Source organism: Elephantulus edwardii, unplaced genomic scaffold (assembly GCF_000299155.1).
Source record: "Elephantulus edwardii isolate Elephantulus edwardi_28Jun2011 unplaced genomic scaffold, EleEdw1.0 scaffold00003, whole genome shotgun sequence".
Classification (NCBI taxonomy): Eukaryota; Metazoa; Chordata; class Mammalia; order Macroscelidea; family Macroscelididae; genus Elephantulus; species Elephantulus edwardii.
This window is the reverse complement of record NW_006399753.1, coordinates 23,016,358-23,039,310: the sequence shown is the minus strand read 5'-3', so window position 1 is coordinate 23,039,310 and position 22,953 is coordinate 23,016,358. Positions and strand designations below refer to the sequence as shown.

The window sequence follows — 22,953 nt, the reverse complement described above, 5'->3', positions numbered from 1 at the left end:
AAAAAATTCCAAGATACACCGTACACCGACCTCCATCTGTTTTGGTTCTAGCAAGCCCAGACTAGAGGAGAACATGGAGGCTAATCAAGAGAACATCTAAGATCCTATCAAGAAACTACTGCACGCAGAAATTTGTACACCAATATTCACAGCAGCATTACTCACCATCGCAAGAACACAGAAACAGCCCAGATGTCCAACCACAATCAAATGGATTGACAAGTTACGGTATATTCACATTCACACAATGGAATACTACGCAGCACACAGGAACAATGATTTTGCAAATTATTACCTAACTTGAGAGGGACTGGAGAGTATTATGCCAAGTAAACTAACTATCCCAGAAGGACAAATACTGTATCAGACCATTATCGTAGAAACAGAAAATTAGTAAAACGTGTTATGAGGATCTGAGGGGGGGAGGGGGCAGACAAGTGGGGATGGGAGAAGAATCATGAGATCACACAGTTGGATGAGGTGGGGAGATATGTTGGGGAAGTGGGGAGATCTGGTGTGAAGGACAATGTACACAAACTTCGTAGATAAACCAATGCAAAATTAAAAAAAAAATAAATAATTGCAAGAAATAAAAAAATAAAAACAAACAAACAAAAAAACCCTACTGCAATGTTGGGAGAGTGAGATACAAAAGACAAGGGAAGAACTTTGCCCTCAAAGTGTGTAAATCTGGAAACACAGAAACTAATTATAATGCAAAGCAGAACAATATAAGCCCTAGAAGGAGACACACAGTGCACAGCCTCTCACCTACTGACCCCAACCTGGACCTGCAGGCTTGGACATCTAAAATTACTTGAGGGGAGGGAACAGACAGAGGACATATTTCAAGTGTCCCTCCACAAATGCTGGAAGCAAACTCTTAGATTCCATCTCACCTGCTCTGTGTGGGAAAGAGAAACATTTTAATAGAAGCTTCTGGTTGATGAGGCTGGTGATAACCAGGGCATGCCCCCGGGCTGAAGGGCAGGGTGGATGGGCTGCTGATTTATGCCCTCCTAATGCAAAATCACCAAACCATTTTTACATCCCCCTGGGGGGACTGAAATGTCAAGCCTTACACCATGTCTTGGGCAGAGTGGAACAGAGAAACATCCAGGCCACTGCCTGGGAATTCCAATCTGAACATTTTACACTTTCAAAGACAAGTAAAAAAAAAAAAAATTCAATGAATTCATCTCATCTAATTAAATGAGTTAATTGGAAACACGATATTTTTATTTCAAGGCTCCCTGAATCTACAATTCCGTTTTCTAGGAGGAAGAAGGTCAATTTTTATTTTGTGGAAAGAGATAAGACGACTTGGGACAAGGAGAGAGGAGCCCAATAATAAAGCACCTTAATTCTTGGAGCAGGGGGGAAAAAAAAAACAAACAAAACCACCAAAATAAAAAAACAACCAAACACCAAGAACCAAGACTTGCCCCCAAAATGTCCTTGGTGGAGAATGAATTTTGATTGTAGTGCCAAATACAAAAATAATCTATTTGTAAAATCTACTTTAGTCCTATAATGAACACATGCAATGCACATTGCATCTTACTTAGACCTAAGGGCTCTCAAATTTGAGATAAAAGCAGAAACATCTAAGGTTTGGATTGACCAGCTACTCCATGGGATAGAGATAAGCCGGATCCCCTCCCTTGTGACTTGGGCCATGAAAAGCCTGCTGGAGGGTCAGTTATGGGCTGGTTCCAACATGCCAGTAATGAGCTTGAATGCTCTGGACTATGTGATTCCGTAATTTGCAACAAGAAACACAATCTTGTTCCAACATGGTTTTTCATCACAGAAAGTAGTGTACCAAGGAGCACGTCTGACCAGTAATACATACTAAATCAGGGCAAGACCCGCAAGCATGTGGAATCTAGCAGGAATCAGATCACATCTGGATCTTACGGTCAAAAAAACGGAACTCACAGGAAAGCCCTTACAATGTGTTCACAACCGCAGCTGAGTCTCCTGGGAGAATGAGTACGTTATAAGGCGTCGGAATGCGGCCCCATCTTCGAAACAAAGGCTCAAATGTCCTCTCTTCACTTTCACCTTGGTTGAGGCTCTGAGTTGCTCACCAAGGATAGACTAAAGGGACTGCAATTTAACATGCAGAAACCGTTCGGAGGTCTGGTCCTGCTGCCTCCAATAATGCCAACTTAAAGGGAAAGAAAGTCGTCCACTGTTAATAGACATGCAAACTGTTGAGAGTAGAAAGTTATTCACTGCTATCGCTTCCGGATTTGCTGAGTGCTCTTGCATGATGGGCTGGCTACTTAAACTGCTAGAGAATTTTAAAACAACAACAAACTAGTTTTATCTTTTGTATCTCCTGGAGCTTTGTCACAGAAAGTCATTTCAGGTGATGTTGCTGGCACACCTGCCACCGTCTTAAAACACATTATTTTAAGAGACGTGAAAAAGAAAGCAAAGTGGACTCATGTGACTGCTCAGTCTCATAGAGTGGGTAGGAAATATAATACTTCTGTAATAGAAGAAAGAAAAAATGTAAAGACGCAAAGCTGTATTAATGACGGGCGCTCTTTGGTGAACAGCTTCCGGGAAATGAAAATCTGTCATATTTTGGCAGTAGTTCCACAGGTGGTTGGAATTCTGGGCCCTCGCCAAACCACCAGAGCTTCTATCGCTGGCAGGCTGCTGCATTGCACTGCACCCTGAAGACAGCTAGGCTAAGGGAAAGAAAAGAATTGGAACAATGATACAAATGTTAAGTCTGAGTGTAAATAAGTTTTATGTGGTTGACGGGAAAAGATAAGTCAGTAACAGTAGCAATGGTTACTTCACAGAGATTACTACATACACCAAGATCCAGTCTAAGCAAACTGCAGGAATTTCTTCTCCCATTATCTTCACAGTAGCAACCTTATGAAGAACCTGTTAACATTATCTCAGGGGGGTTTTTATATTTATTTTTTATTATTAATGTAAATTTACAGAGATTTTGGATTTCCACTCATTCATTGTTGCACTTTTGTCCCTGCCCACCCTTCCCCTCTAGTTTGCTCTTCTCTTTGAAAAGTAAAATTCTTTCATTGTTATACAATCCCTCCCCCCAAGTCCACTCCACTAGGCAGCCTTCGTCTGGACTCATGGCATGACAATAATACCTCATCATATATACCTTTTAAACAGTTCTCTATCTCATTTTTACAATGAAAGCAGCAGAAGTAAAGTGCCAGACATCACACAGCTCAAGGAGTCATCATCTGAATTCAAACCACTGTCTTCAGGGCCCCTGCTAGTAACCTCCAGGCATGAGGCTCCTCCATTCCTGATTCTGACACAACAACTAGATGATCTCAGGCAAGCTGCTCAACTGCAGACCTCTACTTCCTTATCTATGCAATCCCAGGGTTAGCCAAGCTCTTTACAATTATGTCCATGATCACAATGTCTTCTCCTCCAGATAAAACTTTGTCCTCACATGCCTGGGGTCAGTTCATCAAGTTCCTTTCCTTGGACAAATATCCCAGAGACATTTGCGCGCGCACGCGCGCGCACACACACACACACACACACACGTTTACACAAGGCCAGTTCCAATCACTGGTGTGCTCACGGATGCCTGTGAAGGAAAATCAGACGGGGCCAAGAGCCCCAAGAAGGCACAAATGCTCCCCACACCAACTACAACATTCCCTTCACACTTCACACTTACAGACACTCATTCCACAGCTTATTCTTATAGAAACCTAAGACGTATTCCAACATTTCATGCTTTCACTCCCCATGGCTGGGTCTAGAATAAGTACAGGAAAATACGACTCCATCTTTTAAGTTGTATTAAATGCTGAGGTACTTAAATTTTATTTTAACATAAAATACTGTTCATTTTTTTTTACACATGCAATAAAACTCTACCATCTAAATATAGAAAATATTATAGTCATCTTTCAGTATCTGAGGAGCAGGACACAGTTCCCCTCAACCCCAAAACCTGCCGATACTGGAGGCCCTCACATAGCATGATGAGTATTTGTACATAACCTGCAAATATTGTCTCATATACCATAAATCATCTTGTGATTCCTTTTAATACCCGATCCAAGCTACGTGCCATGTAAATCACACTTCATAGTCTCTTAGCCAATTGAGGCGATGGTATTGACCATTTAATTGATTTTTCAGGAGTCATTTTTTTTTCCTTTTCCACAGAATCAAGGTGCACACAAATAATGACAGAATCAGACTCAATGGGAATGATGTTCACAGAAGAGAATCTGAAAGACTGAGATCTACAAACTAGAAGGAAGTGGCACACTCCAAACTCATCACTGTGTCCGCACGGACTGAGTATATAATGCAGAAAATGCAAGTTTTACCTTTTTCCCCAATTTTTTTTTTTTTTACTTTTGATTGGCTGAATCTGCAGCTATGAAACCCAAGGATATGAAGAGTCAAGAGTGTATTCACTGAAGCAGGTGAAACTGCCTAAATGCCCATCTACAGGTTACCAGAGTCAAAATGTCATTTCTCCCGCGCTCTCAGCAGCATGCATCACACTTACATGAACAAAATGTAGTAAGTACACGCAGTGAAATGCTGCACATGCGGCTGAAGCAAGGACATCGCGGTTCACGTTACTGAATGGCTTCTGAAGACATTATGCTGAACAAAACAAACCAACCCCAAAAGGACAAATACTGTATGACTCCACTTACATGAAAAGACTAGAAAAAGCAAACGTACACAGAACCAAGTTTACTGGTGGTTACTAGAGGTGAGAAGGAGGCGGGGGGAAAGGTGATTAATGGCAATGAAAAACTGCTCTGATTATGGGTTGCTGTTGTGTGTGTCATTAAGTCACCTCAACTCACAGATTAGAGGCAAGGCTGCACAATTACAGTAATTACTATCAGTGAGGGGTTGTTGCGATATACCATGGAGTCAGAACCCACTCGTGGCTGACCCTCTAGCTGATTTTCAGAGGCAGTTAATGCACAGGAAGAGATTGCCCATCTTTCTTCTGAGAAGCAAGTGATGAGTTCGAACTGCAAGCCTTTGAGGTGGCAGCACAATTCCTTGCTAGGTCACTAGAGCTCATCAATGAGTAGTACACCTATAAGACTTTAATTGGTACAAGTGGTCTGAAATATATACGCATAGATATGGAAGTAGATATATCTTTAATAAAGCAATGACTAAAATGGGGGGCGGAACAACTGTTGAGAGTGGTGATGAGATTTTATTTCTAGGTTTGGAGGTTTATGGCATAGAGGAAGGAGGAGAACGGAGGAGGAAGAAGATATGGAATGCATGGCTAATTATCATTATGATCATCTATCTCACTTTGCTATAATATAAGAACTGGATTGTGCCTAGCTACCAGTATTAAATATTTTTACAATGACTCTATAAAAGAATTCTGGCCAAAAGAGGGGAAATGCAGAACAGAATTTCAAATTCCTGTGGCCTTTACACTTTCTGGAATCAGGAGGAATTGAAAAAACACTGAAATGATTGTCTTGAGATAATCTTTAAACCTTAAACCAAAAGTATCACCTAGAAGTCTTCTTAAAGTAGAATAGTAGTCTAGCTAAACCAATGAAAAGGGCCTGCCTTGAACATTATGCTCTTTACTGACTATCTAAATGAGATCAAAGAGACAAGAGTACCGTTAAAAATGAAATAGGAACTTTAGTGTACTAATTAAAAAGCAAGAGGAAAAATTAAAAAAAGGAAGATGAGAATGATATACGATTCCAAGAATTTCAATGTCACTAAACTGTACATACAGAAAAACTTGAACTGGTATATGGTTACTAGGAATATTCTCAACAACAGTAAAATCAATACATTTTTTAAAAAATATGGGTTTTTTTTGGATAAGAGTATCTGCTCTACATTTAAGGTCTGCAGTATTACACTTGCAAACTTGAAAATTAAGTTATCATAAAAGGTGTTGCTTAAAGGTAGTTTTTTAATGCAGTGTGAATTTTAAAGGAGCTTACAGCATAAAGGAAATGGTGTTTTCAAGAAAAATTTCTTCTGTGCTTCTCAGAGAACCCAGAGCATTTCTGTATTAACTCCCCCTGATTAGATTTTCAGATGGCTTCAAATATATAGAGCTAGAAATAATTTTTTGAAAATGACCTTACTGGAGCTTTGTAAAAAATATAAAACATAATCCAGACTTAATCAACTCTTCTATGATTGTCACCAAATCTGAATCCACTGTTAAGACCTGGTAAGAAGTCATGCAATTGAAATACAGCATAGCCTCCATTTTATCTACATACCTTGAGTCCTTTCATGTAATATTCGTAGTATTCCATAAGCTAAGACAAACAGCGAGGAGATTTTAAATATAGGATATGAGAGGCCAGTGGGAGAAACAATCTCACACCTTCTTTGGGCTGCCCGCCCCCCTTGCTTTTTAATTAAATGATAAATCTCAATATGAATTCATTAGAAGTCTGACAGCCCAATTAAGCCCTATACTACCATATACTCTGGAGCAATACTTCAATATCAGTTAACAGAGTTTAGATGTCACCTGAGCACACACAAAAAAATAAAAAAAGTAAGACAAAAGTTATATCCAAGCAATCTTTTGGGAGAAAAATTGCAACTGAAAGGGGTGGGAGCATCCCAGTATCTACAGATCTACAGTCTGTTAAAAATTAAATGGTAAAAAGATCCTAATGGTTTTTCCTCCAGCAATAAATTCTTTGGATTCATATTAAGTATCAAACCTCCTTGGTACATTTTTATTTGGTTCCACTGATAATCATAACCAACAGGACAGTGAAAAGAGAAAAAAGAGAATGAGAATTAGGACTTGAGAGAGAAGATCTCCCAGTTGAAAACAGTCAGGAGCTCAGGGAGAGCCAAATAAACTTGCAGGTGGAGCAGGCGGGTCTGTGTATAAAAGTAGCAGGAGACATCAAAACTCTGAATATAAACAGTAGGGATGATAACACTTTCACCTGTTAGATAAGTAAATTTTTCCCTCCATTTAGTCAATTAAAGCCAAATAGTCTACCACATTTCAGCCAGGCACGGTGCTGGGGTTGAAAATTCATGAGCTCACGACCACTTTCCCAAGGTGACCTTCCTCCCTAAGGGGAGCTCTGGTGGCCTAGTGGCAAGGAGCGGCAACTACAATCCCAGAGGCGAACGGTTCGAATCCACCAGATGCTCTGCCGGGTAAGGAGGGACAATCTCCTCCTGTACCAGTCAGATCTGATTTGACGGTACACGCACACAAAAATAATAAAATAAAATAAAAAAAAAAAAAGCTGAAGACATCCCCCATTCCCCCGGCCACATCCTTCATTCTTCATGGCATCAGAATTACTTGGAGTGCTTTATTGCAATCCTGGAACTCCATCCCCTAGGAAGTCTGATATAATCCATCCTCAGTGGGTCTCAGGGCCTTACTTTCAGAAGCTCCCCAGAGATTCTGCTGGGTTGTCAAGCTTGAAACGCACCTACAGAGTCACTGCCTTCACTCCTCACCCTATGTTGCTTACCTTCAGCTAACACCTTCCAGAATATGCAGCAGTGCGGTCTGTGTCACCAGACAGTGAGCATCAAGAGGGCTGAGAACTGCGTGTTTTGCCCACCAGTGAATTTCCACTGTCTGCACACAGTAAGTCTGTCTGTGTTGAGAACAACGGGCAAGGAGTCCTCCCTTGAAGCCTGCACTGCACCCCTGAGGAGAAAAAGAACCAACTTATCAAAGGTATGTAAAACCACAGCCATGAGAAGTAGTGAAAGTTCTATAAGAACATGGAACAGGAGAAGTGGATCTAGTCTTACACATCAGAGAAGAGATTTTCTTGAAAATATGAGATAGTGCTGAATCCCAAAGTGAAGAGATGGAGTGAGGGAAGGAGGAAGCTTTCCAAAGACAAGGATGGGGCGGAGAGGTAGCACAGCTGGACCATGAGGGTTGGACAGCAGGGGACGTAACTATAGCAGGGTGCTGGGATGATTATATATTTTTCTATTGGCAACACTCGGGATCATTCTCAGGACCTGTCAGGATGCTGGAATGTATATGGGAAGTGGGAAGTTCATTGCAGATCTCCACCCATCAGTTCCCATTCCAGTGTTCCCCCTCTCTGCCCTCACTGTGCAGTGTGGAAAAAGTAATGCTAGCTAACGGGCTTGTGTTCCTCATACCTGCTAAGGCCACCCCTGGATCCCACCCCCTCCTGGGCACGTGCCAACTGCTGTCTGCCATGCCCTGAACAGCAGGCCAATCCCGAAGCAGAGCCACTCTGCCTGAACCAATCAGCAAGTCACATTCAGGGCAATCAAAGGTACCGGGCACTGCAGCTGCACAACACCACATTAAAACTTTCTTCCCATAAACATAACCACACAGGGGGCATCCAAATGCTCCAGAAGGCGGGGTAAGCTACAAACACCAGCGGAGACTTAGCAAAGTGGGGCCTTGCTCAGTGTAGAAAGCTCCTAAAGGGCTTCTAGAAGAATCACCAAACGTCTTCACGTGTATGGCTTAAAGATACATGACACAATGCATTACTTGGTGTTCTAATGTCTTTTGTTTAAAAGAAGCCGGACACAAAGGATGAGATGCTAAGTCAGGGTCAACCTTCACTGTGGCTCTCTGGAAAGAGTTGGGGAGGCTCCACTTGGCCAGAGACACAATGCTGGACGCTGGGACTTACAGGCACGCTTCACAGGCGTGTGCAGGACACACTCTTGGGCACCAGGCCAACGGCTCTTAAATCGCCAAGCTTCTTCGGGTCTTCTGGGCGTTATAGTTTGTAACACCCCAGCCAGCTTCCTTGCATTCAGGCTGCCAGCTGTCCCTGCTTTCCAGGTCTGTCTGCACAAATCCCTCTCTTGTCTTTAAATTTATTGCTTCTAATCAGCTGTAGGCTGAGAAACCAGGTTACCAAGCTGGTTAGAATTGTCTCTCTCATGGAAGATTCAATAAATCCTAGGTGAGAAACCCAAGCGATATTCTGTAAATCAATCACTGTATTGTGCTGGAGTGTGTTGTCTGTGCGATGGCAGTTCCAGCTGCTCAGAAGCAGTGAGGGGCCGGGGGTAAAAACGAGGGGCGAGGGTGAAGAACAGAGGCTCTGACACCAGCTAGCCTTGGTTGGAATCCTACGTATGACCACTGTGTCTCGCTATGTACTGTGAGACAAGTCACTTTTAAAGGGTGTGAGGGCCTGGGTTTCTCACTCTATAAAACAGAGACAAAATGTTATCTATTAGGATGGACTAAAGATTAAAGAAGATACGACCCAACACAAGTTACACCCTCAATACACAGCAGTTACCCTTGTTATCATCATCATCATAATCTCCAAAATATGGACTTAAATACATGAAGCCAACAGGATATGGCTTCAACCGTGCCTGCCACCACTAACTGCCCCCACTGGCCCCTGTTCCAGGAAACGTCAGGCTGCCCTTTGCAAAAGAATGGCCACAGATTAAATCCAGAGTTGTGACATATCCAACAGATGATGAGGTTACCACCATCCCCAAGATGTGGCCCTGATGTGATCAGGCCTACTGAGGGAGCACACTGGCCTCCAGGAAATGAGATAGATATAATTAGATAGGTTTCCTGGAGACCTTGCAGAAGACAATTAGAAAATGGTTGGCCAGTGGTTGACCAACACACAGAAGGAGAGGAACTGGGCAAGGGAGACAGGAAGGTCCAGTGAAGGAAGGGGAGCCTGAGTTACCTTCAGATTTCTCAGGGCCAATTCCTGGCTGGTTCCTATCTCGGATGCCCTCAAGGTAAATGCTGGGACTTCAGCTGGCCCCAATGACTACCTGCTCTTTGCAACCTAACAGCCTGTGGACACAGCCCTGGGACATCATAAAAGTCTGAGCCGCATTCCAACAAAAGGTCCCCCAAATGGCCATCTTAAGCTCTTGAGGGTGTAAAAGTCAACTGCAAGAGAAATGACCTGAGAATGCACTGAGGAATCAGAAATCTTAGAGGATGGACATGGTATTCAAAAGACTATCTCCAGGGGCCGCCCTTCAACAGTCATGACATGAACATCCCCAGAGCCACCGGCGTGCCCCATCCTGGGCCATCAAGTTCCAGCTTGAGCCCAGTCCAGGTCTGTCTACAGGCCGCAGAATCAATACACAGGCTTCCGTGGTTGCTCCCATCATTTTGTACAGATGAAATATCAAGGAAGAGAGGACTGGCGTGATTTCTGTGACTCAGAAGAGCAGTCGTATTAGGGCCTCAGGAAGCCTGCAGGGCTGGTCAGAAAGGGTCCTTCTACCATCAGAACCTTGCACAGCACAACAGCAAAGTTCCATTCACACATTTGATCCTTCAATCGATCTTATGAGGTGAATACTATCTCCATTCCCAAATGTGGCAACTGAGGCTGAGAGATCCAGGAATCTGTGGATCAGACACATCTACACACAGGGTTCAGAGAACAGAGGACACAGAAAACACCATTTGTATCCCTATGTTATTAAAAGCAATCGCCATGCAAGGAAGGTGCTGGGCTTCAGTAGGTATCAAGGGCTTGTTCCCTGTCTGGGGCTGGTTTTTCAATCATGAGTAAATCATGGTGCTCTGCTGGTGTAATCTCTACAGAGTTGCTCTGTAACTCAAGGGCTAAGTTTCTCTGGCTGCCGGAATCCCCCAGCTGCTCCAAGAGAGAAAAATGGACCCTCTTCGGAAACCCACTGGAGAGTCAGTGATGACTGGGTTCTGACTCAACAAAGATGAGTTAAGAGCACTTCCTCCAGGCCTTTCCTTGATGCCTGGAGGTAAAGCTATTTCCTCTGCACCTTGGAAAGGAGCCCTCGTGGCATTGTGGGTAATATATCCAGCAGATAAGCAAAAGGTGAGTGGTTCAAATACGGTGCTTAAGGGAGAAAGATACTCAGTGTCAATCCATTAAGATTTACAGCTTTGGAAACATGACAGACACTCTTTAAGTCAGAATCAATTCAACGGCCACGTGACAGCAAGTGATATGCCCTCAAAGGAACTGCAGGGGTTCAACAGTCAGATGAGTTTGCGTCACTGAGAACCTGTGGTGACCATGTCTTCCACTTAAAAACATATACAGTCTAAGACCCGTACAAAGAAGTTCGACCCAATCACACAGTCTTAAATGGACTTGACAGCAAACAAAGAAAGATTAAACTGTGAGTTCCTGGAAGATGCAAACAGCTTAGCTGCTGTTCCCAAGGTTAAAGCATCAAGTCCACTCAGAAGCACTTGGGAAGACAACCCTGGAGATGTAGTTACAAAAAAAAGAGCCCCTGGACACCCACTGCAGGGGACACAGTTCTCTCACACACATGGGGCCAGTAGACCCCATGGAGTCAACAAGCCAAGAAAGAGAAAAATCCAGTAACTGATACCATTAACTCAAAGAGTGACATCCAGCCAGCTAAGGCCTGGAGATTCTGGAAGCCCAGGGAAGGGTGTGCCAGGAGAGGTGTCTGTCAGTGCCAGCTCTGTAAGAAGACAGAGTTTGGAGCAGAAGCCAAAACAAAACATCAAAGAGAACAGCTGCTGGAGCTTCAAAGCCCCCCTGCAGGACCAATTAACACCTACAAATGTTTATCTAAGCAGCCACTTAATGATGGCGACTCCACTCTACAAGTGCCCCCCTCACTTTAAAAACAGCTTCCCCCACACACACAGGGCTGGGATTGGAGGACGCTATGCTGGGGGTTTCTTTCTTTCCTTTTTAGTGGCTCTGCGGGCCTCTCCCATAGGGAGTTGACTGAGCTGCTAACCCTGAGGTGATTTCTCTCTAGCTGTTCAAATCCCCACTCCCTCCAGGATAAAGAGGGGTACTCTCTTCCTGCGCAGTTCATTGACTCTGAACCCCAGAGTCAGTTCTGCCAATGTGCGCACATGTGTGTGCATGTGTGAGGAAGGGGGATGGAAGCAAGTGACTGATTTCTTTTCATTGTGATTGGGTGGTTTACAGGACAAATCAATTCACCATTCAACAGATGGTCCACATTCTGTTTCTTTATTTTTAGAAATAAATATTCAATACTGGGAAACTTATCAATGGATTATGTATAATGAAAAAGATGGAAGAAAAGTGAACAACCTAGAAAAGTTATCTAACAAAAATCCAAACGGTTCAATAAATTAGGGTATATATCTTTGAGTCGGGGAGGGGGGAATCATATCTTGGTTAAAAAAAAAATCTCATTTTCACAGAAAAATGCTCTTACATAATGTTTATTAAAAAAAAAAAAAGAAATAAAAAATTAAAGCAGAAACACAAACTGCATCTGAAGTCTGACTTCAACCTTATCCAATCAACAGGCTGGAAGGTCTGTCTGTTCACTTCAGTGGCCCTCGGCTTAAAAGGTATATGTCTGGCACTTAAGAAAAATGTGTTGAATCCATTACTTACTTACCAATAAGTGAATAATTAACACGCTCATACAAAGCATTGTACAGAGATAAGAAGGTGCAGGCAGACAGGAAGACCTGTGAGTTAGAACCAACTGACCACACTGACCTTCAACAGCTGAGGTCAGCACTACAATGCAGAGTCAACGAAGGAATTGTTCTACTCACATCCCATCCTCCTCCCATTTTCCACCAAAGCTTTGTAAAACTTTTAAGCACATTTCTTCTCTGAAGCAGCCTGAGGACCTGAGGGGTAGCACAAACCACAAATCTAGAAGCCAATTTCCTCTGGAGGCAAAACTTCAGGTCCCCCCCCCCCCTTCCAGCAGATCACACTGGACATCCGAGTCAGCCTCCCTGGGCCGCTCCACGCCCAGTCCATGGGTTAATAAGTAGGAGACCTGGGGGGGGGGGGGCAGGGGGCATCCCCCTATCTCTGCTGTACTCAAGCTCACGGGTGCAATCACAGTGTCAAGTCCTCTTATGAATAAGCATCTTTCTGAAGCTCTAGGAAGAAAAGGCAAAACCTGCGTGGATAAAGTTGAAACGTTCCTTGAACTAAGGAGCTCAGAGTTAAAAAGGTCTGAATGTCAGAATTAACAGAAGCGAAGTAGATATGATTAAGAAACTTAGCTGCTAACTGAAAGATGAGAGGAATGCTCCTGAGAACTTCCTGGCTGCAGGGGCTGGTCGCTTACCACTGCTGAAAGCCACAATTCGAGTCCAACACACAGTGTGCCCACAATGGCAGCAGACACCATAGCAACTGGATGGGTTTGCGAGAATTTAAGCTCATGGGAATAGCAGGTTTGTGCTTTAACAAGAAATACGGTCCTGAAGCAGAAGATTCTGATGTCCACTCAGCTTCTTCCAGGGGCGTCCTGAACAGGCTGTGTGGCAAAGTGAACGGAATGAAGGAGCAGCAGGGCTCCAAAGGGCAACCTGCATTCCAGCCGTGGGTCAGCCACGTACAAGCTGCACAGCTCTGGATAAACCGCCTCAGCACAGCTGGCCTCAGTTTCTACATCAGTAAAATGGGCTGACAACACACCCTGGAAGATGACTGTGAACACTATCAGGCTATGGCGGGCACTGTCATAGGGGAGACATCAGCATACTCAATGCCATTCTTGGTGGATATTCTAACACTGTATCTGACAAGTCCATCTAACCACATGAGAGAGTAGCAGCTCCCCTCTTGCAAATCCTGTACCCATCACAGCCAGGCTGACCACAGGGGATCTCTCAGGGACGACATCAGGGAGTAAATGGTGTGCCCTAAAAATATGGATCAGGCTGGCTGGGCTGTGATTCTCAGTGGTTTGACAGTTAAATGATGGTGTTATCTGACAGTTAGATAAATATGATACAATCATCATCCTTGATGTAAAGAGGTGGGATGCAATCAGACCACAGCTCTAATCTAATGTAAGGAGAGGCCCCCCTTAACACATTGGAGTCTGTATCACTTTGTATCTTACAAAACATGGAAGGATGTAGAAGCTAGCATAGAGGAGGGATCGCAGAACCACCAAAACAAGAAGAGCGAGGAACCGGAGTGTATCATGTGGGCCCAGTGTCCCTGTGAACCTCCTAGATTTGAGTGAAGATTATGCCTGGCCCACAAATGCTGAAAGGTGCTAAAGCCCTTCCCCTGGAGCTGGCACCCTGAATCCAGGCTCCTCACCTCTTAAAACTGTGTGAGAATCAATGTGTTAGCTAACGTCATCCACTCGTGGGGCTTCCATAGATAAGCCAGTCAGGCACTGTCTGCCTCAGCCTTAACAGCAAGCTGTACTTGTCTAACAAATTCCCTAGGGATTCTGGTTTAAGATGCTTGTTCCTCTCTACATCATCAGGTCATTTCCTGGACTCACTTCAGTTGCAAATGTCCCTAGAAGTAGCACCCACCCCACCCCACCTTTCTTCAGCGCTCTCTGGGAAAGCAGGTTCAGGCAGAGAAAGGTGAGAAAGGGGAGCAGAGCGGAGACAGCCAGATCTTCCTCACCAGAAGGCACACTTGCCAACTTCAGGTTTCTGCACGGGGCTGGCCCTACATTTATTTTTAAACTGTGCTTATGTGGTTTATTTTAAAAATGCTTTGTGCTACCATATAACCATGGGGGAAGGGGTGGAAGGTGCTAGAATTTTATATTTAAACCTGAGAATCGCAATTCCCACCTTTCATTTTGGAGGAAAAGTAAAATCCACCCAAGGGGCTGTTTTACAGTTGGATCATGAACTGATGACGTCTGCTAATATGGCCTGTGATTTCTGCCCTTCACTGCCCAGCGACCCGAGTGACAGAGAAGACCTGCCGTGTGGGCTCTTTCAGGACCAGTCTCTACTTCTGCACACCTCTGGGTGGGTTCAAACTGGCAACGTTTCTGTTAAAAGTCCAGCACTGAATGCCTCAGCCACCAAAGAATGCACCTTTAAAAAAAACAAAACTAAACCACAAAAGAACCCCAAAGCCCCACACTATTTTTGTTTCATTCTGTTCCATGTTCTTTTACTACAAATGAATCTGAAATCAATTTAGCATTCAGTCAATGCGGAGATCATTTGCTAAAGTTGTGACAACCGAATGGAAAAGTTTCTTTAAAAAACCTACCCACCTTAAACTGCGCGAAGGGCCTCCCTGTCTCCATGAGCAAACAACAAAAGAAAGTGTAAGTCATGAACAGAGGTCACGAGTCTAAGGACACCCTGGGAGGGGCTGGGCAGCAATCCCTAAAATTACATGACCAAATGGGCACACAACAGTTTTTCTTAGCAAAATCTGTCCACGGTCTTCATGAGATTCCCAAAGAATTCCAAGAGAAAAATCTTAAAAAAGAACACCTTCAGTAAGACTCTGCTGTGCTAGTAACCAAAAGGCTGGCAGTTCAAATCCAGCCGGGGATCAGCTCCTGCAAAGATGTGCAGCCTTGGACACGAAATGGAAGGTTGCTAGGAGCTGGAAACACCTTGAGAGCTGGTGGGTTTGGCCTTGGCTACAACAAGCTCTGGGTGGATACAAAGTATGAGAAAGAGGAGCCACTGAAAGGCTAAAGCTTTGAGGTCACCCCCAGGCACCTGGGGGGGAAAGTCTGGCATCTAAACATTTCACAGTCCCCTGAAGATGCAGCATCGTTCTCCTCTGACACATACAGAGTCACCAGGAGTCAGAACAGACTCGACAGCCACTAGAAAAAGCAGATGGAGTGTTTTCACGTGAACGTGGATAAGTGGAAATGGGAAACTGTAACTCACAGAAAGAAATCCCAGGAGCTTACATTCTACTGCTACTCTTGCCACAGGCTTTCTATGCTTGTATAACTCCCTGAACCATCTTGTGCCTCAGTTTCCACATCTGTAAACCCTAGGTGTTGGAAGCTGAATGGTCAGGTTCAAGTCAAAGGATACTGCCATCAGATCCTTTCTGACTCACCAGACCCTGCTGGCCACAGAAGAACCGTCCCCTAGAATTCTCAAAGCTTCACACGGAGTAGGTTGTCCCACCCTCTTCTTACCCTCACCACACAACAGCTGGTGGACTTGAACCGCCGGCCTTTCAGTTAGGAGCCCAAAGCCTAACCCGCCATGCCATCAGGGCGCCCTCATTGAACTCTAGGGACTTTAAAAATAACAGGATGGTGATATGCAGCTTCAGCAAAAAGAGGAGAAAGGGGATGGTGTAAAGGATTCTACTACTGCACAGAATCCGCCCTGTTTGCAGAAGAGATGCTTAAAATATTCACGACTGCATTCCTTAGAGGGGTCAAAGATAGAAGCCACTTCTCATTTCCTTCTCTTTCTTCTATTTCAGATAGCAAAATCTGAAGTTTCACAAGAATGCCCTTTGAAGGGATCTGAACTAGGAGGTTCATGCAGAAATGCAGTCAGTCCGAAACATGCATAAGAGGCTCAAAGGATGTAAAATGGAGACCATTTCTCTAAAGCCTTATTACAAATCATCTAATCATGGCAGAGACTTATTTTAGCCAGTGTCATCTACATCTGTTAAAAATGTAGAAACTGATGAAAATTAATTATGGGTGTCATATAACTGAATGTTTCAATATAATTCAGAAAGTCTGAGTAAAAAAAAAAATATTGCTTCTACTCTAAAAGTCTTTGCCTCCATTCCACATCATTCTCTACCTCTGGCAGTCAATGTCTAATTTCCACAAAAGGGGTGGTGAGCTAAAGCTGCCGGATTAGAGAGAACTGGTAGTTTATTGTCTCATTAAGCAACATTTGTGGGAGAAGGATGGGCAGTCTCCACCCATGTGACTGATTAACTGCCTCTGAAAACCCACCAAAAGGTTGGTCAGCTATGGGTCAGTTCCTACTGGACAGTACACAACAAACAACAATGCAACATTTCATCCGAAGCTACTATATTCTTAGTGGATACATTTGTGTGTATTCTACAGTACCTTAATCATAGTTGCTACAGTTGTTGGTATATGCCCAAAAGCAGGAACTCGCTCACAGCTGAGCCTCCAACAAGTTTTCAGAGGCTCTAAAGTACATGGGAGAAGACTGTCCATCTTGCTCCCAAGATGCAGCTGGTGGATTCAAATCCTGTGTCTTTGATTTGGCAGTGCAGCCCCTTACTACGAAAGCTCCCTCCTTTAATCATGTTGTTGTTGTTATGAGCTGAAGAGTCACTTAACCCTGCTCTATCCCTTGCCAACCTCAATGTCTCCGACACACCTATCCCCATTACACCAGTGACAGAATCAATCCATCTCATCGAGGGTCTTCCTCACCTGCACTGTCCCTCCACCCTCCCAAGCATGACATCCCTCTCCAAGGACTGATTCCGCCTTGCAATGTGTCCAAAGTACGTCAGACAACACTTCAGAATCCTTGCCTCCAAGGAGCAGCCTGGCTTCACCCTCTCCAGGACGAACTTGTTTGTTCTTCTAGCAGTCCACGGTATATTGAACACTATTCTCCAGCACAACAGCTCAAAGGCATCAACTCTCCTTCTATCATCCCTAGTCATTGTCCAACTCTCTGAAGCATAGCAAGTAATGGCATGATCATGGCCTATGCACCTTAGTCTCCAGAGTGACACTGTTACTCCTCAGTACCTTGGAGAGGTTTCAGGCAGCAGACTTTCCCAATGCAATTCGTCTTTTCATTTCCTGGCCTCTGGGACCAAGAGTGCTGATCGTAGAGCCAAGTAAATTAAAAGCTGTCAACAATTTCAATTTCTTCACCATCCATCCTGATGCTGCCAGTTGGCCCAGTGGTAAAAATCTTTGTTTTCTTGATGCTGAGCTTCAATCCATATTGAAGGCTGCAATCCTTAACCCTCTGCAGCAAGAGCTTCAGGTCCTCCTCAGTTTCAGCAAGTAGGGTTGTGTCATCTGCATAATGCAGATTGTTGATGAGTCTTCCTCCAATCCTGATGCCATATTAAATCATAGTACATCCATTTTCAATCAGTGGGACATGGAACTCTCCCGGAAGGAGGCCTGATGGCATAGTGCATTACATGATGAGCTGCTAACTAAAAAGTGAATGGCTCAAACCCACCAACAACTCCACTGGAGTAAGATGGACAGTGTCCTTCCATAGGGATCAGTAGCCTCGGAAACCTGAGGGAAAGTCACTAAGAGTCAGGCTTGACTTGACCTCAGTGGATTATAAATCTGGTGGCCTTGTGCTAAGAAGTTGCACTACAATCCCAAAGACACAGGTTTCAAATCCACAAGCTACTCCACAGGAGAATAACCCACCTCCTCCCATGTGATTTAATGCCTCTGAAAACCCTGCAGCGTATCTGTCAGTTCTGACTCAATGGCACACAATAAGGAGACAGTGTATTATGCGGTGGGCTGCTTGCCGAGACGAGTTTCAAATGTACCTGCCAAAGACTGCCTGTCTCCTCCTATAAAGATTTACAGCCTTGGAAACAATGAGTCACAATTGACTGGATAAGGTGGGTTTTACAAATAGATAACACGCTCATCTGTTAACCAAAAGGTTCAAAGGTTCAAATCTACTCAGAGGCATCTCAGAAGACAGACCTGGAGCTACTTCAAGTAAACTAGGCACTGCAAATTCTACAGTGGACAGTTACATCCTCCCACACATGGGGTTGCCCTGAGTCGAAATCAAAGGCTAAGTCAAGTGGAAGTAAGCTACGTATGGTTGTTTATGGGAAGAGTCTGGATCAGTGTCTTCTTTTCATGTTGTAGTTGTGTACTGCAGAGTTGGAATCAACTTAATTGCAAGGGAGGAGACTGCCCATCCTTGACCCACAGAGCTGCTGGTGGGTCCATAGATACTTATTAATTAAAAAAAATTAGTAGGTAAAAATTGATCTTTTTTTGTTTTTCAATAACCCATTACTAAATGAATACTTAGTTCATCTCTTGAAGCTGTCTCAAAAACTCATGTTCAAAAGCAGAGAAGAAAACATCAGAGGATGGGTCAGTATTGTAAGCGGCCCTGACCCATGTCCTAAGCACCAGAGATGAGCATCTGTTCTGAGGAGTTCCGCATCTCAGCATCAGAGACCAACTTGCCAAAAACCAGCAGCGAAGTAGATGCTCTCACACCAGGTCAGCACCCACGCCACGCAGCTGCCACATCAGAGATCCCACAGCCTTCTTCTCAACACATCCCAGAGCTTTTTCTTCATCTTCAGGCTTTCCACAGTCAACAGGGGAAAAAAAAAGAACAAGGCAGTGATGCTTGCAAGCACCAGTCTTCAGAGATAACATTCTAATGACCCAAGGAGAGAAGCAGGTTAAAACCCCAGGCGAACGAGAATGAACAGACGTTCTCCAGCCCTGCTCCACTGTACCCAGCAAGGTTAGGGCTGGAAGGCAAACAGAAGAGGAAAAGCTTGACAGCGTGACCTGCTAATCAAATCTCTGCGCCACAGAAATGGCAAACTTGCTGTTCTCCTAAATGTCACCCTGGAGATGGACCCCAATCCTGAGGTCTCGACCCCTCCTATCTTCAAACACAAACCCAAACAAGGCTGTGGGTGTCCAATTTCTTGGCCTGTTTACAAAGAGGACAAAGATGAAGCCAATCTAATTAGTCAGATTTCAAGTTTCACAGGACCCAACTCCCTCTTCCCCTCACTGCCAGTCTCTAGATGATGCTTCCATTCAACAGAAAACGTAGAGATTTAATACTTCTCTTGGGAAGAAGAAGATAGAGACATGCTTGTCTTGATGGACCAAGAGTGTGTCTGAAAGAAATGGGTAATTCCCATTTACTGCAAGGAAACCTCCACTCCAGTGCTGCTGGAAGAAGGAAGAACGAACACCGGGATCCTGCCACAAAATTGGGTGAGACTGCTTTAGAAGGCGTGGAAAGCTCAGCCTTGATCTCGGGTTACTCCACCGTAAAGCAGACAAAGAAATTCCTGAAAGGCTGTTAAGCATTTTTTTCCCTTACAAGCACCCACAGGAATAGGTTAATGTACACACCCTATAAACAAAGCAGCTCCTTAACTAAGCAAAAGCCAAGTTTCTTCTTTCTGTGAGGAAAATTGTAATACACTGCAACTACACCCAACACTCATCCCTAACTTACCACTAAGTAAGAATAAAATCCACATTCATAATTGACCACAGCCTCAGGCTTTGCCTGCGCTTGAAAAGCAGAGGTGTTGGGAGTGGAGGAGAGGATTCAGAGGTCCGGCCAAGGTTCTCCTCTCCTGCCTACCATCAAGGGGAGGAGGGCTTTAACTTCCCTTCCACTCACTCCAGCTGAGACCAGAGTGTCAGAGCAAACCCACAGACAACAATCAAACCTTTCATTTCAGGGCCGAGTTCCCACCATGCCCCTTCCTGTGGCAACCCGGTTTTCGGAGTGTTTCCCCTATCTACATTTCATGAAGCAAAATCTGCCAAGCTCTGCCAGTTCCTCCTGCACTCAGCTGGGAGGTCTCCCTCCTTTCCTTCCCCTCACTGAGGCACAACCCAACCTTCTGCTCTGGTTTTCAACTGGTGCAACATGGAGATGCAACATAGGAAGTCGCTAACTCAAGATGGGTGAGAGGCTAAGGGACCTGATTCCACAGACACCGAGGCCGACTTGCTCACCTCAGGTGGAAGCAAAGTTCAGGTTGGGGTGGGGGGACCTGCTTTGACCCCAAATGCACAGTGTCGGTAAAAGTCTTGAGAAGAACTAGGCAGAATGGAAAAGGCAACAAAGTAAAGCAACTCAGTTACTTAGCAACTGGACAAAACTTGTCTCACTCCAGAGGGTGAAGAGGCATCTCGGCCTATTCAGAGAGTAACAGTCTGGGATTCACATGCAAATAGAGAGACACAAAGGGGAAGGGGAAATTGAAATTAGCAACCAGAGTTTACAGCACCAGGGCTATAGCTGCTGTTGTTGTTGTTAGGTGCTTGAGGCCCACCTGAAAACCAAGTTATCCTGCAGGATATATGCCTGGATGAGTGGGTGGGTGGGTGGGTGGGTGGATGGATGGATGGATGGACAGAAAAAACAGAGGCCTGAGAAACCTGCACTCTTCATAAAAGTCACAGACATGAGAAGTAGGCTACAGACAGTATATAAGAGTAACTAAAATTAATACACATCCACAAATAAGAGCAAAACGCACAGCTGAGGTGGCGAAACACAAGCTTCAGAAATGTTCCTTCTGTGCATTAGAAAAGCAAACAAAGCTGCAATCTTGGGGGGAAATCTCCACACTATGTATGGATCCAGTGCCTTCTGGGGGACTCCAGGTGCCCCCAGAAACACCCTTCTGTATATTTTCCAAGTTGGACCCAGCACACACCTTTCACCAGAATCACAGCGTCCCAAAGGCTCCAAGCAAGAGGGGAGCCACTGTCCCCTAAAATAGCTTCAGGTTGTTCAGCTTATCTAAAGAGCTTCTAGCCAAGCCAGACCAGGACCTCAGGGCAGACCTGCTGGGCTCCCACCAGACACACAGCTCACACTTCACCCAAGGCGGGCAGGGCGAGGGTTGAACTCCCCACCGTGCACGAGCCACTTACTTCTCATACTCCGCGTTGTCTCGGTCACAGCGAGAATCCTTGTGCTTTTGCCAGTCTTTGCCATGCTTGCAGGTGGTGAGGAGCAGGACGTCCTCACCGTTATGGACGTGATATAAGGCATTCCTGGTGTCTGACCCTATCCCTGTCAGGTACCTCTTTCCCTTGAATACCAGCATGTACTTCCTGAGAGGAGGGATGGTGTTAAACTTCAAAAACCCCCTCTCCCCTCCTGTCCTGGGATGATCCTTAGAAAAGAGGGGGATAGAAACATCAAAGTTGGGGCGGAAGTTTTCAGTACTGATGCTGGCCTTGGCGAGCATCGCCTGGCCGATGTCAAAGCCCACGTCCTCGGTGTAATCAGGCCAAGTGCCGGAATATAAATTAAAAATTAAATGATTCCTACCATTGTTCCACAAGTGGAGGCTCTGCACTTTGGATCGCAGGTTGTGCACGTACTGAGGTGACAACTGGTCCCTGTCTAAAGTATCCAGACTCAGGACAAAGAGGCACGCCTGGCTGGGGTCCGAGGTGTAGAACCGCGAGCCCTCGATGGCCGCTAGAATGTTTTGGTAACTTTCGGCGATTTTCTCCCCTTTCTGCTGCGGGTACACGTACACTTTGAAGCCGTTTTTCTTGCAAAGGGTGAAATCGAAGCAGGACTCCATGCGGCACTTCTTGCCTTTGTAGATGCTCGAGTTGGCGTCTCGCTTCTGCCGGTGGGAAATGTGCACGTTGGGATCCTCGTTTTCCAACTGATCCCAAGGAACGAAGGGGCGCAGAGCGTCCGGAAAGCGGGGCCAGAATCGATCCGGACTCGGGTGGTGCAAGCCATTCCGACCGCTGCGCTCCTCTCTCCGGCCGTGGCTCCTTGACGCCCTAAATTGCAAGCCTCCGAAATAAAACAAAAGGGCGAGACAAGAGCCAGCTGAGAGCAGGATGAAATAGCGTTTTTTGGCCTGCATGTGTCCTGCCTGGGTCAAGAGGATTGTAAATAAACACAAGAATCACCCAAGTTTCCCAATCAACACTTTCAGCTCCAGTCCGCCATCTTCCCGCCTGCAAAGACTTCAAACTCTCCGCTCCCACCTTCTCTGGATGCCTTTCCCCAAGCCGTGGACTGATCCAGCGCATGTGGGCGATTTCGTTAACTTTCTCCCCTCCGGTCTTTCATCCTCGGGTTGCACAATGGACGGGAGAGAGCGGGGCGGAAGACCTCGCACCCTGGGCGGGCGAGCCGCGCACGGCGCTTCTCTGGCATGCAACAAGACGGAGGTAAAGAAAGCGATGGGGAAAGCAGGCTGCCGAGACCCAATCAATGGCCAGCCCGAGCGGCTGCCCGGCCTCCCGGCGAGCGGCCGGCGGCGCGGAGAGGGAGCCCCGGGGACGCAACTTCGGCTCGCCCGCGCCCGCGCGCAGCGCCCGGCACTCCGGCTCCAACAAGTCGGCGGGGCCCCGGGCGCCGGCTAGTGCATCGCGCAGCCCGAGCGCCGTAACCTCACGAATCCCTGCATCGCTCTCCGCGCCTCCTGCAGCGGCTCGGGCTCCGCCGGGCGGTGCGCGCGG

At 45.4% G+C, this 22,953-nt stretch overlaps 1 protein-coding gene across 1 annotated transcript in view; it reads right to left on the bottom strand.

Annotated features, from left to right (window-relative positions):
* Positions 1–22,518, bottom strand: part of EXT1 (exostosin glycosyltransferase 1) — a 341,687-nt gene extending 319,169 nt beyond the window's left edge. Inside the window, exon 1 of the mRNA XM_006879324.1 lies at positions 21,391–22,518. Coding sequence (XP_006879386.1) covers positions 21,391–22,352 — 962 coding nt within the window. The 5' untranslated portion in view covers positions 22,353–22,518. The remainder of the gene's footprint in view (positions 1–21,390) is intronic.
* Between the last annotated feature and the right edge of the window lie 435 nt (positions 22,519–22,953).